The sequence below is a fragment of the Sceloporus occidentalis genome, unplaced genomic scaffold (assembly GCF_023333645.1).
Source record: "Sceloporus occidentalis isolate IW3139 unplaced genomic scaffold, rSceOcc1.0.p SCAF_112, whole genome shotgun sequence".
NCBI classification, from domain to species: domain Eukaryota; kingdom Metazoa; phylum Chordata; class Lepidosauria; order Squamata; family Phrynosomatidae; genus Sceloporus; species Sceloporus occidentalis.
In genome coordinates, this window is record NW_028317092.1 from 768,772 (window position 1) to 786,418 (window position 17,647).

Sequence of the window (17,647 nt, forward strand, 5' to 3'; positions counted from 1 at the left end):
AGTATGCAGACTATCATTTTTGCAATCATGTGTAGGCCTCTAGTGTGATTTTGAATGGTTCTCATGCATCCCAACATAGTGGCTAAACTCAAATATCGTGAAAACTTCTAAAAACTGTATAGTATCTATATTTCAGAAAAACAGTAAGAAATAGATAAAACAGTTTGTCTCATGGTTGATTCAGAGAGCACAGCAGGTGTGACAGTGCTTGAGTGTAAAAAACGTACGTGATCAACATAACCTCTATAGCTACTTCTGCTCATGTCAACCAGTTTAGGAGAGATGTATGACATATATTCACTTGTTGCTTGGCATATACCATGGTTTATTGCAAAATGCATTGTGAAAATGCCGGTGCTGTTCACATTCTATGATGGTCCCAGTAGCACAAATCACCTAATTAAAACTCATAATTAAATCCATATGATTTATAAAGGGATTCTTTATGCTGTCAGATTCTGACAAATAACAGACAATGACAATTGTCAGTTTGACAATAATGTTGAATTCTACACATAGTTTCCATTGGATTTTCATTTACTGTTGTGGGCAATGTATTTTTCATGGTACTATTTTTTGGATGTAAATAAAAATACAGTAATTATTCTAAAGTTCAGATAAATCACTTAAACATATTGTTCCTAATATTAAATATTTCACAGATACCAACGCATAAAAATAATTTATTCTAGATTTCTAGACAAAAGGGCTTACAATAATACAAACGGTCTAATTAGCATTTTGCCAGAGGCGCTCGGAATAGTTCAATCTTTTTTTAAGGAATGACCTTTCAATTTAATTACAATTTTGTCTGCTTGTTTCTATGCAGACAAATTAGCATTTTGCCATATTAGTGACATTGTATCTCTTTTCAGTCTTTGTATGTTCCCTGAACGTTGTTTCTTGTTGAAGGAATTCTTGCAATTCCATAATTGCATAATATGATTTGCGTTTCTTTCTTTTTGTGTTATGTCTACTGAACTAAAAAGTAATATTCTGGAGAAAATAATAAGAATCTGAGATAATTATAGCTCTTTGGTTTATTGTAAAATTGCTTTATATGACCATATATTACACATTCTACATTGTACAAACCCTATTGTTCCAGCAGCTGTTTTGCAGACAAAAAAACTCTTGAATTGAACTGTTAATATCTTCCACAGTTATTTATATATCATTAATGTTTGGTAAGATAATACAAAATAATTATTCTGTGTTGTTAGATCAAACACATAAAAAATAAACATTTTTTCTACTAAGGACCTTCCTTAAATTCAGGTTTATGGTACAGAGCAGGACAGTGTTCTACAGCCCTAATGTTAGGATAATGTGTATAGAAACAGCAGAACACACATATATAAAAATCAATGATGTAAATAAAGTACATTATTTCTCCCATACACATAACAGTAAATAGAAGGGAAACTTCCATCAAAACTATTGTTTCCAGAATACCATTGATAGCTATATGCCTTTTTTTTACCAACTGGATTGCAACCATAGTGATGTGAAACTATACCAAGTATCTAATATTGCCCCAAACAGACCTAGTATACACTAAAACCCCATCCCCGCCAAAGCCCTAACCCTGTAATTACAATTACAAAATGTGGTCCCCCTGTAATATGTAAAATGCATGCATGTTCTGTCCTGCAGTCAGGGGCGTACCTAGAGTATTTGGTACCTGGGGCAGATCCTGTATGTGGCACCCCACGCACACTTTAAAACTGCATAGCTTCTATCGTTATATACTGGCGCAGACATTGACGTTGGTACAGGATAACTGCTATCGTTATATACTGGTGCAGACATTGACGGTGGTACAGGATAACTGCTATCATTATATACTGGCGCAGACATTGATGGTGGTACAGAATAACTGTTATGATTATAAACTGAGGCAGACATTGACAGGGGTACAGCATAACACCTATCACTATATACTGAGGCAAACATTGACGGTGGTACAGCGTAATCCCTATCACTATATGCTACACCAAACATTGATGTGGTGTAGGCCTACCACTTCAGTGTCTGGCTTAGTATATAGTAGGGAAATGAAAAATTCTGGAACGAAACCAAAAATGACCCCCCCACACACCTAAAAAACCCCACACTTTTATTAAAAGTAACACACCAAAATTGGACAAAAAAATTAAAGAACAATATTTATATTTATATATATATGATTGTTAACAGCAATCACACTCCTATCATGCCCAGGCATACCCAGATTCCATTATGTACTGGCTTAGCATGAAAGGAGTGTGACTGCTAACAACAATGCCCAGGTTCTAGCATGCACTGATTGCTTGGGCATGATAGCAGTGTGATTGCTGTTAGCAATTTATATATATATATATTAATATTGTTATTTAATTTTTCTGTCACACACCAAAATTGGAGAAAACAAATTAATTATATATATATATATATATATATATATATATATATATATATATATATATATATATATGTGTGTGTGTGATTGCTAACAAAAATCCCACTCCCATCATGTCCAGGCAACTAGTATATGCTGGAACCTGGGCATGATAGTAGTGTGATTACAGCCTCCCTATGCCATGCTACCCCCCCACACACATCCATGCTATCATTCACAAACATTCATATTCACTCATTCATATACATTTACTCACATTCATGTAATGTCTGGCATATTATATAGTGATGGGAGTTATAATGTACTTTAGATCATAACTCCCATAATTATATAATGAACAACACATTGACAATGGTACAGGCTACAGTATAACACCCATCACTCTCACACATTTACTAATCCCAATTTACTAACTCACATTTCTAATCCACTCTCACTGAATGTTTTCCTACCTTTCCTTTGTCACTGTCAATTTCCCCGCTACAGCTCCTTTTCCTCCTTCTCCTCTTCGTTCTTCCTCTTCCAGGCTCCTCTTATTAAGTCTCCTTCCGGTGCAGTGAGCGCGGAAACGCAGTGAGTGCGGATAGGCGGTGAGCGCGGCTTTAGTTTTGTGCGCCAGGATATGACAGCAAATCCCAACGCACAGCATCAGTTGCTACACGCATTTGCAAGGCAGCAGGATCGGAGGTCTCAATTAATAGACCTCCCGCTCCCTTGAGTGACTTTAAGCCGGTTAGAGGGAGATCCTTGACCTCCCCAACCGAGCCTGCTCCTGTAGCTGCGGACATTACTGCCGGCGTGGTAGCACCCCCTGTCAAGGAGCGCAAATATGCCGGATGGTTCAATATGTTCTGACATATGTAATCAAACATTACCACAGAACAATGCCTTTTGTGTTGTTCACAGAAATACCGCTTCCAGATCTTAATACATGGTTGGCCAATTTTTCATGTATGAAAATGCCACAGTATCTCTTTCAACTTTAATGATTTAGTCTATTGTATCATGGCACACTAACACTTAATATATTGTTCTCGTTTTTTCATTGTTTTTGCAAGTATTAAAAAAGGAAGGAAAATGCTTATCTTAATTATTAAAATGTGTCAACGTGTTCTCTGCAGCATTTAATACTCTAGACCTCAATATTGCATTTTTAATTACTCCAGTGCACTCATTGCATACAAATGGAGGCATTAATTACTTTAGACTATAAGACTTTTGTCTTTTTCTTCCTCCTGTGGCTGCTGCTACTGAATTCAGTAGGTATTAGTATGTAAACTTCTTGCATATGTTCTGTAGTACTCCCAAAAAGACAACAAAATAGCAACCAATTGCAAGTTTGCAACATCAGTGTTCAGATGTGATTGAGTTCTGCTACTGCTTCAAGGTAATTTGAACCTTATGCAGTAACGCACCTAAAGGGGGGCGGTCCGCCCGGATGCCACTCACCATGGGGTGCCATGACAGACGCCTAATGCGGGCCGGCAGATCACTGCTGTGGTGCCTGCGCACTGTGTGAGGAAACTCTTTCCCCACCCAGGGGGAGCAAGAACCTGGGCGGGGAAAGAGTTTCCTCACACAGTGCGCGGGCTCCACAGGAGTGAGCTGCAGGCCTGCGTTAGGCGGCTGTCGGGCCGCATAGACATCTGCACAGCCCCAGTGATGATTGGCCAGCCTCCGGACCAACAAAATCTGCAAGAGAGGTAAGGGGGTGTGGGAGAGTGAATGTTTAGGGGCAGAAATGGGACAGGCAGGCTGTTTAGGGGGGGCAGAAATAGGACAGGCAGGCTCTTTAGAGGGCAGAGGTGGCACAGGCATGATGCTTCTGGGGCAAAGGTGGCACGGGCAGGTTACTTCAGGGGGGACAGAAATGGGACAGGCAGGCTGTTTAGAGGGGCAGAGGTGGAACAGGTAGGTTGCTTTAGTGGCAGAGGTGGCACAAACAGGCTTCTGCAGGGGCATAGGTGGCACTGGCAGGCTGTTTCAGGGGCAGAATTGGTACAACCAGGCTGTTTCGGGGGCAGATGTGGCACAACCAGGCTCTTTTAGGGGCAGAGGTGGCACAACCAGCTGTTTTAGGGGCAGAGGTGCAACAGGGGCAGCTGCGGCATGGAGACACTGATTTAGGGGCAGCTGCGGCACAGAAGGGTTGTTTTAGGGGCAGTGGTGGCACAGGGAGGCTGTTTTAGGGGCATCGGTGGCATGGACAGGCTGTTTTAGGGGCAGCGGTGGCACCAGGAGGCTGTTTTAGGGGCAGCGGTGACACAGGCAGGCTGTTTTAGGGGCAGCGATGGCACAGGCAGGCTGTTTTAGGGGCAGAGGCTCAGTATATAGTAATGGGAGTTATGCTGTAACATATCTGTTCAGTAAATGTTATTTATTTAAACTTAATTTATTTATAAGTTAATTTATTTTTTCATATTTACATTTTTTCCCAGTTGACATACAGTTTACAAATGTGTGAAATAAATATTAATACATTAATACATTTTGTGTGTGTGTGTGGGGGGGTGCCACATACAGGATCCGCCCCGGGTTCCAAATACTCTAGGTATGCCCCTGACCTTATGTGGCTAAAAAGGTCTGACCACAGATTCAATGGCAGATTTTGCTTACAGGCAACATTGTCATTTTAGGTATTGGTTAACTGGAAACAATATCTCTGACCACTGCAACACACTCCATTTCTCAGACTGCCAGAATGAATTGCGCAATGGACACCGGGGGCTTGTACCAGGCTACTGCTGCTTCCTTTGACCTGCCAACATAGACCTGGGCTAATTTAATTATTTCCAATATAGCTCATTTGTAAATGCTTGATCACATTATGTATTTAATATAAGTTTAATTAGGTTGTGTCTGCTTATATTGATATTTGTATGACTTTTAATTTTAACCAACTATTTCTGATTAAAATGCAATACGTAATTCTCTCATGATGCACTAGCAAAGGCAAAGCAGTTGATATTGTCTTTAAGTTAACATATGGCACTCTAGATTGCTTATACGTGTCTTTATATATATATATATATATATATATATATATATATATATATATATAAACACTGTTTCATGCGCTGATGTATCTGGCAGCCTCTTCTATAAGCTTGTGAGCAGGGCTCTCTCCACCTAATGTATTGGTTTGTCTTAGTCTGTCAATTCTACTCAATTCATACCCCTTGAATATATGTATTGTATTGTTGGCGCTATATGAATAAAAGATAATTATAATAATAATAATAATTACAATGTAAGATTTACATTTTCTATGCAGTAAGTTAAATTCCAGTTAACTTAAATTATGAAATACTTTATAGTGAAAACATGATCTGTACTTTGAACCATAATAAGTTAAAAATAAATTCTGGTACAAAGAAGACTAAAGCAGTGCAACAAAGAGCTTAGACAGCACTCCCCTATAATCCTTTTGCTGATTCTATAATCTTCTTTATGCACAACTGTGGTCTGGAGTCTTAAATGAGTTCTGCGTTGTCAGATAAATAAAATAAATATATGTTTTACAGTAGTGTTGCAAAGCTTAAAAGAATAAAACACATATATTATTATGCTGGCAAGGAAGCAAAACAATATATAAATCCCCCCAAAATATAGATTATTAAGGGTGATAATAAAGTGCAAACTTTTTTTTAGAAAATCTATTTCAGGAAATACATTTTATTCTACTAAAGGATTAAAAATGTGCAGGTATGGAGTGCCACTAATATGACAGCTTTTCAGATACCCTGCTTTAGTACAAAAGAGTATGGCACAAGCTAAAACATTTTTACATATGACTGCTTTGAAACCTGGTCTTTTAAAAGCGAGTTCTTTACCCATGTCAAATAAGTTATACCTGCTTGAAGACATATTCATTGCAACAGCAATCTAATGGATTGGGTACTGATTTAATTAATCTTTCCATTTATTTCCTAGTGTAGAATATGACTTCAGACAACAGGAAGGCAGATTTCATCAAGTTCTCAAAATGCTTGATAGAAGAGAACAATGCCCTGTTAGGGCTCCGATACAGAAACCTGATTTGGACAATGCGACTCACGAAAAACAAGACATAAGAAAAAAATCAAAGAAATTGAAAAAAAAATGTTTCTGGTGGATTTAAGTTTAGCATAATGCTTATGTGATTTATTTTATTTATTGTATGCATTTAACATGGTAACAGTGCTGCTGATGGGTTTTGCTTGGGAAATAACTTGCAAACAAGTCTTACCCCACATAACCTCAAAATCCAAAATGTGTTACCTAGTACAGACCTACAAATTGAACATAATTTTTATATAAGCTGTAAATACTTTTATGTGAAGGCAGGTTTATTATTAAAATGTATTCTGAATTCATCACATTGTTTTTATTAAGTAGTTATCTAATAAAACATGCTAACATCACACATTTTAGAATGAAATATATTTCATGCCATCAAGTATAAATATATACCATATGACCAAATGTCTGTGGACACAAGACCATAATACTTATACGAGCTTGTTGGACGTCCTATTCCAACACCATGTGCATTAATAGGAAGCTGGCTCCCTTTGCATCTATAACAGCCTCCACTCTTCTGGAAAGGCTTTCCACATAATTTTGGAGTGTGCCCATTTAGCAAAAAAAAAAGCATTTGTGAGCTCTGACACTGACGTTTGATGAGAAGGCTTGGCTTGGAATCAATGTTCCAATTCATCTCAAAGGTATTCAGTGGGGTTAAGGTCGGGGCCTGTAAAGGCCACTCCAGTTCCTCCACACTAAACTCCTAAAACCATGTCTTTATGGGCCATGCTTTGTGCATAGGGGCAAAGTGAGGCTGGAAGAGGTAAGGGCTTTCCCCTCAGGTGTGAGGGGAACACAAGAGGGAGTGAGAGAGAGTGCTACAAAGGTAGTGTCTATTTAATGTTTATTACAGAGTCTGTACTTATTTGGGGTATGAGGGTCTGGAGTGTATGGAATTAATATGCCCAAGGTTGTGAAGATTAAATATATGATTTAAAGGAGGTAATGATGGTGGATTGGTGTGTGAAAAAGTTGAGGTTAAAATGTCATATAATAGAACAAAACATGTTTTTTTATAATGCAAATCTATAATGAACCCCTGTTTTTCTCATGAGGTTACTTTGCTGAATTATTTATAACATTTCCTTGATTCAAAATCTAGCTTCCGTATTTATGTGTACGTTTTTTCAACTATATATATAACTATACACTAATAAAACATAATTTGAATGAAAAGTTTGAAGTTTCTTGACTCCACAAACATTTTTAACAGAAAAAAGGAAGACACAATAAAACTTGCTTCTCATCCATCTGGAATATCTGTCCAACAAAAATAAGAGGTACAAATCATTTACGTTCCTGTTTAAAGAGATACTCCAGCCATCATATCTATTTAAAGGATTTGATAGCTTCTGGCCCATTTATTTTTCCATGGTGTCAGCAGGATCACATTAAATGTATGTTCCCTTTCTCCCACCCTCTAGCTATTTTCCATGTAGAAAGGTGACTTATATATTCATAAGACTAGAGTTAACATATTGAATAAAGCAGGACTGTTTTTAAATATGTAAAGCTACAAAAACAACCTTCTGAGAACAATGCAGATATAGTATGTTTTTTTCTGAAATGCAAATTCTTAAAACTGTTACACGGATAGAACTAAGGACTACTCTAGTGTAACTTGGGTGTTCTTGCTTCAGCACTGCGGATATTTGTTGTTAAAATTATAAGACTCTCCTTAAGAGTTCTAGGGAATGTTAATGGATCCTCAGTCAGGGATGTCTTTACTTCCCAAATGCCCTTAAACATAACTTCTCCTGGACTCCTCCTGATTTGTGAGTTGGTCATGGTAAGTGAGTTTAATGTGTGCAAAAATTGGATGCCTATGTCCACAAATGGATGTGAATTCTCATGACATTAGGGCGTCATTGTTTTCCTGCTGTTCCCTAAAAACGGCTAGTCAGCCTCATTGAGTACCTGTTCCTTGCCTCAGCCATGCACCAAAGCTTTGGATGAATCTGCCCTAAACCTATGAGCGGATTATATCATCTATAAAAACATTTGTAACATAGGATGTAACAGACTCAGCTTTAAAGACAGGTCACGTTCCAAAGCGTAAATATTTCAGGTAGTAATTCTATGGCAAATAATAACAAAACCTGTTCAATGGTCTTAGAGAGTAATGTCTGCAATTCAGGGATGTTATTTGAAAATATTATCTAATATTACAACATAGTTTATCAATCAGCTACATTAACACAGTTTCCTTATTTACTCTTAATCCTTCGTAAATGGAATCTTTAGTTGAAGTTTACCTTTATTGGGCCAACAAAGAAAAAAAGTTACCATCAAGCAACATGGATGATATATTGTATGGCATAGTTTGCTAAAATAAATCTTACAGGTACTAAAAGCAAGATTTTTACAGTCAATTAGTACAATCTAGGTATGATCTGCTAGCTGGAAATACAATAAAAGTTCCTTCCACAAGAAAACTGTATTAGCCAGTTTCTAGTTATGTGTTCATATAAATTATGTTAATGTTAAGTGTTTGGCGGCACCCTAAAATCATACTTGATGCACAATGCCATTTTAATTTAATAGTATTTAAAAGATTATTTCCTCTCAACTTAAACAAGGAAAGGTAATAGTTCAGATCAGTGTTGTATTTACCGTTGGGGCCTTGGTCGGCATCTCCGACACAATAAAATGGGCAGTGTGCCAGGATATTAAATGTGCCTTTTAATGAATTCTGTGGAGGCTGTGCTGAGCCTAAATAGGCAGGTTGGGGACTGCTGCCCCAGGCCTGGGCCTAGTTGGCCTAGGCTAAGACACATCACTCATTCAGATAATTACATGACTCTTTGAATCTTTACTTTCAAGGGTCAAGTTGTAAACAGTGATATGCTGGATCCTGTGTTTCTTTTGGCAATAAAACATGACACATCGTATTCATGCTATCAAATATTTAAGAAATAAGTACCAATGTGTCATGTGATTGTGGCTTCTAAGACATAAAAAACACAGTATAATGCCCTATACAGAATTTACAACCCAAAAATGTTAGTACTTTAATATGCATTTTATACCTTTTCTTAGTAAAATATGGTCAACAATGATCACCTTTTGCCTCTATATCCACTTTATACATGGATCCCTTGAAAGTAATTGCCCGCTGTACAGGACAGCCTTTAGACAAAACATGGGTAAGGGGTGCAGTAGCCAGATCACCACGTGTGGACAGCTGTTTCATCCTTAATGGGACTCGTAAGCATGAGGTTGTGATACTGGCTTAATACTTGAGGATTGGAGTAGCCCGAGAAATACTTTTACATAAATAATGGTGGGTAAAGGTGATGGAAAACCCTTCCACTTAAAATTAAGTAGTAGAAGCATTATTAAACACTCATCTGCAGACACCAGACCAGCCAAAAGGCTTGTTTTTCCCTCAGAAATCACAAGGTGCTGCCACAACCACAAGGGATGCTGGGTAGGCACATGCAAATAAGGTCAACAATAACCACCTTTTGCCTCTATATCCACTTTATACATGGATCCAAGGCAATAATATTTTCAGTTACTTTTACATCATAAGTATTACACAAAAATAATTTGTAGGTTTGTGCAGCTCACTTCAATGGTCTAGGCAGAGAAGACAAAGGGAAGGCTTATCTGAAGAATAGAACAGAAATGTCCTGCCCTGTGATATAATTTCTAGAAACTATGAATCTGCATTGAAAGAAAGCCTGAAATTCTACAGGGTTCTTAAACCTTGCCACTAAATGTAAAAGTACAGGGAACATGCAACCAGGCCCGGACTGGCCATCGGGCACACCGGGCATTTGCCCGGTGGGCCAGGCCGCGGCAGGGCCGGGTTGACTTAGGGGCTGATGGAGCTGCAGCTTCAGGCCCCTACCTTAAAATAGGCCCAGTCAGGACCGGACTGACTGGGCCTATGTGGCCTCTATGGCCGCATTAACGCAGGGCATAAGGGGCACCTGCCCCTTAAGCCCGCCGCAACTGCGACCGGGTCCGCCACTTTAAGGGGCCGGGAAGCCCCCACCAGGGCCGGCCTCACGGGTGTGCGGCCGCACAGGGTTTAAATTAAAACATCGGGGGGTTTTTGTTTGTTTTGTTTTTTAACTTTATTTAACATCCTCCATGTTAAATAAAGTTTTTGTTAACTTTATTTAACATGGAGGATGTAAAATAAAGTAAAAAAAAAACCCTGATGTTTTAACTTAATCCCTGTGCGGCCGCAGACCCCTAAGGCCGGCCCTGGTGGGGGCTTACCGGCCCCTTAGAGTGGCGGACCCGGTCGCAGTTGCGACGTTAATGCGGCCATAGAGGTTTTAAGGTAGGGGCCTGGAGCTGCAGCTCCATCAGCCCCTAAGTCAAATACGGCCCTGCCGCGGGCACGGTCGCAGTTGCTGCTTGCTCCGGCAACAAGGTAAGTAGGGTGAGGGAGGGGGAGAAGGGGCAGAGAGGGGTTAGATAGTGAAAAATGGGGAGAGGGGATAGATAGTGAGAGGGGGTAGATATTGAGAAGTGGGGAAGGGGGTACATAGTGAAAAGGGGGAACATAGTGAGAAGGGGCAGATAAGATGGGGAGAGGGGGTAGTGTGAATGCGTATGAGAATGAATGAATAAATGTGTGGATGAATTGTGTGAATGTGTATGACAATTAATGAATTCATGTGTGGATGAATTGCTTAAATGATTTGTGAGACTGCATTAATGAATGTGTTAATGATTAGTGTGAATGAGTGAGTAAATGCAAAGATGGTACATAAAGGGTGGGCTTTAACAATAAATAAATAAATAAAAATGGGCTGCTCAGGCTTAAATGCCCGGGCCTATTTTTTGTCCCAGTCCGGGCCTGCATGCAACTATGCGTCCACCTGCACAGTAGACCAAATGCTCATACCTGTCAGAAGGCAGGCAGCATTTGCTAGTGAACAATCAGCATTTCTTCCACCAGAAAGGAGGACATCAGTGTGGTTAACACTGTTCGCTAGACATGTGCATTTGGATTTGTACAAATTTTGGCAATTTGTACGGATCTCCGAAAAAGATGCCTGACCCCCCCACAAAACAAAAAGCTACACATTTTTTTCCAAAATTTGCAGCTCCTTTACTTCCGCTCTCTCACGCTCTTATCACCATTCACTTTATCTCTCACTACCTTCTACGACACTTTGTAGGTGTCAATGCTTATGTGTCTCGCAGTTCCACTTCCAGGTCTTGCATCTTCTTGTTCTTCATCTAACACCTGCTAGGTCTCACCGCTTCTGCTTATGTGTCTCGCAGTTCCACTTCCAGGTCTTGCATCTTCTTGTTCTTCATCTGACACCTTCTAGGTCTCACTGCTTCTGCTTATGTGTCTCACAGTTCCACTTCCAGGTCTTGCATCTTCTTGTTCTTCATCTTCTCCAAATGGAGGGGGGGGCATCACCGAAGCTCCCCCAATTACATCAAAAGTTTACATAGGCTTATATTAGGGCAAACGCCAGAGCTTCTGCTGACGACTTCTACCCCAACCTTCCAATCGTGGGAGAGGATGTCAGTGGAGGCTCTGCCATTTTGGGAGAAGTTCACACAGGGTTATCTTATGGCAAAATGACAGGTTTTCAATTACATTCTTAACCCAACCCTCCAATAGGACTAAGAAAGAAGAGAGAAAAGAGAAGAACAGGAAGATGAAGAAACAGAACATGCGAGACATTGGAAGCGGAGGAATGAGACACAAAAGCAGAAGTGTTTGGCAAAAGAGGGTAGGGTGCACTCAATTGAGGGTAATGAGACATCCAGAGAGTATGAGAGAGAATAAATGTGGACATGAGTGTGAGAGAATGTGGAGTGAAATAGTGGGAGTGAAAGAGCCTGGGGGTCTGGTCTCATTTTCAGAGATTCGTACAAATTGACAAAATAGGCAAATAATGTTCAATTCATACAAATCCAAATACACATGTCTACTAATTAGTTAAATTGGTCATAATAGCAACGGCCTGAACACTCACTTTATTCTTTGTTACCAGATCTCTGGATAAGTATTAAAGAAACCAGGTTTGTGCATCTCTACAAAAGGTCTGCCTGATCCTGTTCAACAAATGTTACATTTTGTTGTTTCTTTTATTATGGAGACTTTGGGGTTAAAAAGCAGTTTAATCATGTAAAGGTGCACAATAGTTCAATAAAATATAGGGATTATTTTGTATTATCGCTACTGACCATACATTTCTGCTGGTTCACCATCTGTAGAGAATTAGACTGTTCACAATAACTGAGCTTTGTTTTAATCACAAGCAAGTGGTGTATTCCAATTAGCTGTTACATATAACATTAAATAAAGTTCCTAAAAGATAAAAAAAGATACAATAAATGTATCTGTTGTTAACTACTCAGTTAATACAGGCTTTGAACTAATGCAACATTCTGTATTAACCGGGTTTCTAGTGTTAGAAATTGTGTTGACAATTAATTTTGAATAGGTTAAGTGATGCATTGCCATCCACTAGAAGCAACAGATGAAAAATGACTGCAAGGCCTAGTCACAATTTATCAATAAAAATATTCAATATGTGCAGGCCTATATAATTCATACTAACAGAAATGACATTCACTGACTGACTTTACAGACATCTAAAATTCTAATCAATATCAAAAAGTAAAGTATAAATTCTATTTAGCATTATGAAATTGTAATGATATTTCAGCCACTGAAACTATTACGAACAATGTTAGCAGCACAGACTTTGCTGGGAAACTGTCAGGAACCACTTTTTCGCTGCCTGAACCATGGCTTTTTCATACCTGTGGCATTTAAATCTGCTACCACTAGTGGCCACCCTCTGCCCTCTGGAGCACTCAGAACTCAATTATTAGGATCAGGTGTGCCTTGTTACCTGGGTTGAGCCCTAGTCCATACATCTAGCTGGGCCTTGTTATCTGGATTACCCTGCCTTTATGAACCTGCCCTGCCCTTCACTCAGGGCCTTTGTATTGAAGTCTATGGACCATTCTGCTGTGGCTCTAGACCTGTACTGTTCCTGGTTTCCTGCTTCCCTGCTTTGTGTCCTGATCAAGTGGATTCCCTGCTTTGTGTCCTTCCCAGTGGATTCCCCGCTTTGTGTCCTTCCCAGTGGACTCCCCGCTTTGTGTCCTTCCCAGTGGACTCCCTGCTTTGTGTCCTTCCCAGTGGACTCCCTGCTTTGTGTCCTTCCCAGTGGACTCCCTGCTTTGTGTCCTTCCCAGTGGACTCCCTGCTTTGTGTCCTTCCCAGTGGACTCCCTGCTTTGTGTCCTTCCAAGTGGACTCCCTGCTTTGTGTCCTTCCAAGTGGACTCCCTGCTTTGTGTCCTCCCAAGTGGACTCACTGCTTTGTGTCCTTCCAAGCGGGCTGTGTGCCTTTCGTACCCTTCCAAGCGGGCTGTGTGCCTTTCGTGCCCGTCCAAGCGGGCTCCCTGCCAAAAGACTTATTACCGGTATTTTATTTTGCCATACGTCCAGTTTCTTGCTTAGACTGTATTACCCTTATATGCTGGTCCTGTTATATACATAAAATACACTGCATTACCTGGATTTCTGCTTGTGGTGTCTTTGTTTTGCATAATCATGCACCGTGGGTTACAGACTGAACCCCAAGTATCCCCTGCGCATGGGCTCCTACCCGACCTGATCACCCGAGTCCTGACAGGAACGCTTAAATTATATATATAAGATATATATTTGAACAATCCTTCACCTACTACAGGCAATCATACTTTAAGACTTTAAAAAAACAGTCCCCCATACACCCTTTACTCTCTCTATGTCCATGTGTTGTGGTTTTATATGTAAAGTGGATCTCTTCATGTTTGCCTGAAGAAAAATTTAAGCATCCATATTATCGGAGAGTGAAAATGTTCTTTTTTGTCTATAACAAATTTCAATAAAAATGAGCAGGTCTCATTTGGATCCTCCAAGATAAAACATCAATGTAACATAGCCATGCAAGGTTTGATAAGAGATGTTCACTAACTTGAACACAGTAATGGTTGAATATCTTACCTTTTCGGGTTCCATCGATGAACCACAAAGTCATAATTTTTGGACCAAGGAAAAAGGGCTATACAAACATAAAGTAAAAAGAGGCCCAAACTAAAATGGAAGAAAAACAACTTACTACATGATTTTATATCTTGTTCTTAAAGAGATTTTGGCAAGGCAGCCGCTCCTGTGGAGATTCACAACTGTCCTGAAACCATTTGGATTAAGCCAGCATGCTTCCGACAGTGGATCCGTGGAGCCCCAGGCCCAGAGCTTCGCAAAATGGATGTGTAACACTTTCAGGAAAACTGTTTTCCTGTATTCAGGAATGTATTCTGAATGTGGCATAATGTGACTTGTGCGCCGGCAACATTATTTTTCGCAGACACCTGTACATCCATCAAAGTCAATGTCGTGAATATCTTCTATTTATACAATTCTTATTTTGTAGGAATTAATGTGTTTTGTAAAAGTAAGAACCATGTGCAACGTGATGCTGCCATTGAAAACTAAATAATGGTTCAAAACTTGATAGAAATAGTTAATATACTGATTTACATGTTAACACTTCAAGCCATATAAGAAGATTATACAATTTAACAAAGAGCAATGAGACAAGTTAGTTTTTAAAGCTTCATAAAGTAAAAGCTTATTTCCAGAAATTTTAAGCCTAATTATGAATTAATGTCTCCTTATTTTATTCAGAATTTTTTATGGTTGCACATTTCTTTAATTATATGAATTGTCAGTTAGATGAAACTCACAATTCATATATCCCTAGATTATAATATAAAAGTAGTACAGGCAAAACAATAACTTGCTGTTATTACATAAATTAGATGTTATTGATTTATCAAAATAATTTATAGCTCAAGCAAGTAAGAGATCATTGCACTATATTTTTTTTTATATTTGAAAAAACCCACAAATTGCTCACAATTCATGAAAATATTATTCATAATAGTTTCACTAAACTTAAACGGTTGATAAATATTAGGACTCATGCTGGTTTGATGCTAGTGGAGGCCCCTGCAGGCGACCAATACACTCACTCAACTTGGCCTGGGGAGACCCCGCTCCAAGAGTTAAAGCTTGGTACGAGCAATTCTATTGGACGTCCAGTGGTCTCTCCTGGCCAAGTTGCGGACCAGGGTTTTAAAAGTCTGTACGAGTGACTCTATTGGTTGCCAGCAGGGGGCTCATTTGCCATCAACCAATGAAGTACAGGTGCACTTCATTGGTTGGTGGCAGAGGACGCCCCTGCCGGTGACCGATAGAGTTGCTCGTACAGACATTTAAAATCCTGGCGCCAAACCCCGTATTAAACCCTTCAACAAAAACCAGCAAAAAACGAAGAAAAAAACCGAACACTAAGAATGTACATGAATATTCGCCTGAACGTGGAATAAGAAGATTTTTTTTCCCCATGAAGACGAACACAAACACGCCAAAGTCTAGTTTTAACCCTGAATGTCTAGAAAGGCATCCAATCTTTTTTTTAAAAGGGTAAACTGAACACAACCAAAACACTTAACTTAGCAATGCATTCCCGTCTTAACTGCCCTGATCCTTTTTTCCTTAACATTAATTTCTTCAGATGAAAACCCGTGTTCTATAGATGAAAACTTCCACAGAGAGGCTTCTGAATTGTGTGTGAATATACTTGCATGAGATACATGGTAAGACTGTGTAGATTACAGGGAACACCCACAATAACAACAACATGTATAAATGCAAAATAATGTGGTTGGTATTACAGTAAAGGATGATAAACTAAAATATAAATAAGGTTATATGATAAAAGTATATGCTTGTCAAATAATCCTTGACATCAGCTATAAAATGGATGGAAGATGTCAGTATTTCATTGATGCAAGCCTTTACGTCCTTGTACATACCAAACAAGTTGGATAATATTAATAAGATAGGGCACTCACAGTTAAATCCTGATCACGTTCCATCATAATGACTGTTCTGTTAACCGTTCTCAATAGCTGCACTGTTATTTCCTGTATATGATGGTAGGTTGAAATCTGTGGGCAAAAGTCATGATTTTAGCAAGACAAATGGAAAGTAATAACATAGCACTACACATATGTTTCAGATGGACATATATGTGAATATTCACAGTGCAGAGTAGAAAAAGTATGAGAACCATTGGATTTGACAGCCTGCACAACTGTCAGGAAGAATTTTGTACATTGCAAAACGGTTTTAGTTCAGCAATATTGTTGTTATGTCTGTTGTGGGTCCGCCTTCTTGAGGTCATGCCACAGCATCTCAATAAGGTTAACTAGGCCATTCCAGAAAGTGGATCTTCTGTTGAAATCATTCTGTTTTTGACTTACTCCTGTGCTTTACTCCGTCAATGATAGTAAGATGTCTGGGCCATGGGGTTGCAAAGCAGCCCCAAACTATGATGCCCCCTCCACCATAGTTTACAGTTGGGATGAAGTTTTGTTGTTGGTATGCTAAGCATTTTTTATCCATATATAGTGTGGGCTCGCAAGCAACTCAAGTTTGGTTTCATCTGTCCACAGAATATTATGCCAGTAGCGCTGTGTAGGTACTCTTTTGCAAACGTCATATGTACAGGAATGTCTTTTGGAGTGCAGTGGCTTTCTCTGCAGTGTCTTCACGTGAACACGATTTCTGTTCATTGTTTTATGTACTGTAGTTCCCTCTACGTAAACGTCAGTAAGTTCTAGTGTTGTGCTCTTGCAGTCTTCTGTTAGTGCTGAACAGTCTCTATCTATTTCTTACTGTGGACTGATGAACATTAAAGCTTTTGGAGATACTTTTTTAACCCTTTCCTTTATGGTAGTCAATAATTCGTAATCTTTATCTTCAGAGATCTCTTTTGTTTGAGGTATGGTTCACATTAGGCAATGGTTTTTGTAAATAGCTAACGAAAGCTTTGACCAACACCTCCAATCGTATCTCACTGATTGGACTCCAGGTTAACCAACTCCAATTATCTTTAAAGAAGCCATTAGCTTTGGGGTTCACATACTTGTTCCACCCCTCATTGTGAATATTTACACAATGTGTTTTAAACAGGTATGAGAGCATATCATTGTTAGTTAAAACAGATGGTGTTTGTTGAAGATCAATTTTTTGTTACCAATAAATGCATAAATCCAGGTAATTCCAGGGGCTCACGTGTTATTTTTTTCCTAAGATTTGAATATGTTCTAAAGTTAATAAATATGGG

The 17,647-nt window shown here is 39.1% G+C and overlaps 1 protein-coding gene across 1 annotated transcript in view; it reads right to left on the reverse strand.

Moving 5' to 3' along the window:
* LOC149282561 (dedicator of cytokinesis protein 2-like) overlaps positions 1-17,647 on the reverse strand; it is a 291,513-nt gene that overhangs the window by 132,567 nt on the left and 141,299 nt on the right. The window contains exon 27 of the mRNA XM_089498058.1: positions 16,371-16,466. Coding sequence (XP_089354184.1) covers positions 16,371-16,466 — 96 coding nt within the window. The remainder of the gene's footprint in view (positions 1-16,370; positions 16,467-17,647) is intronic.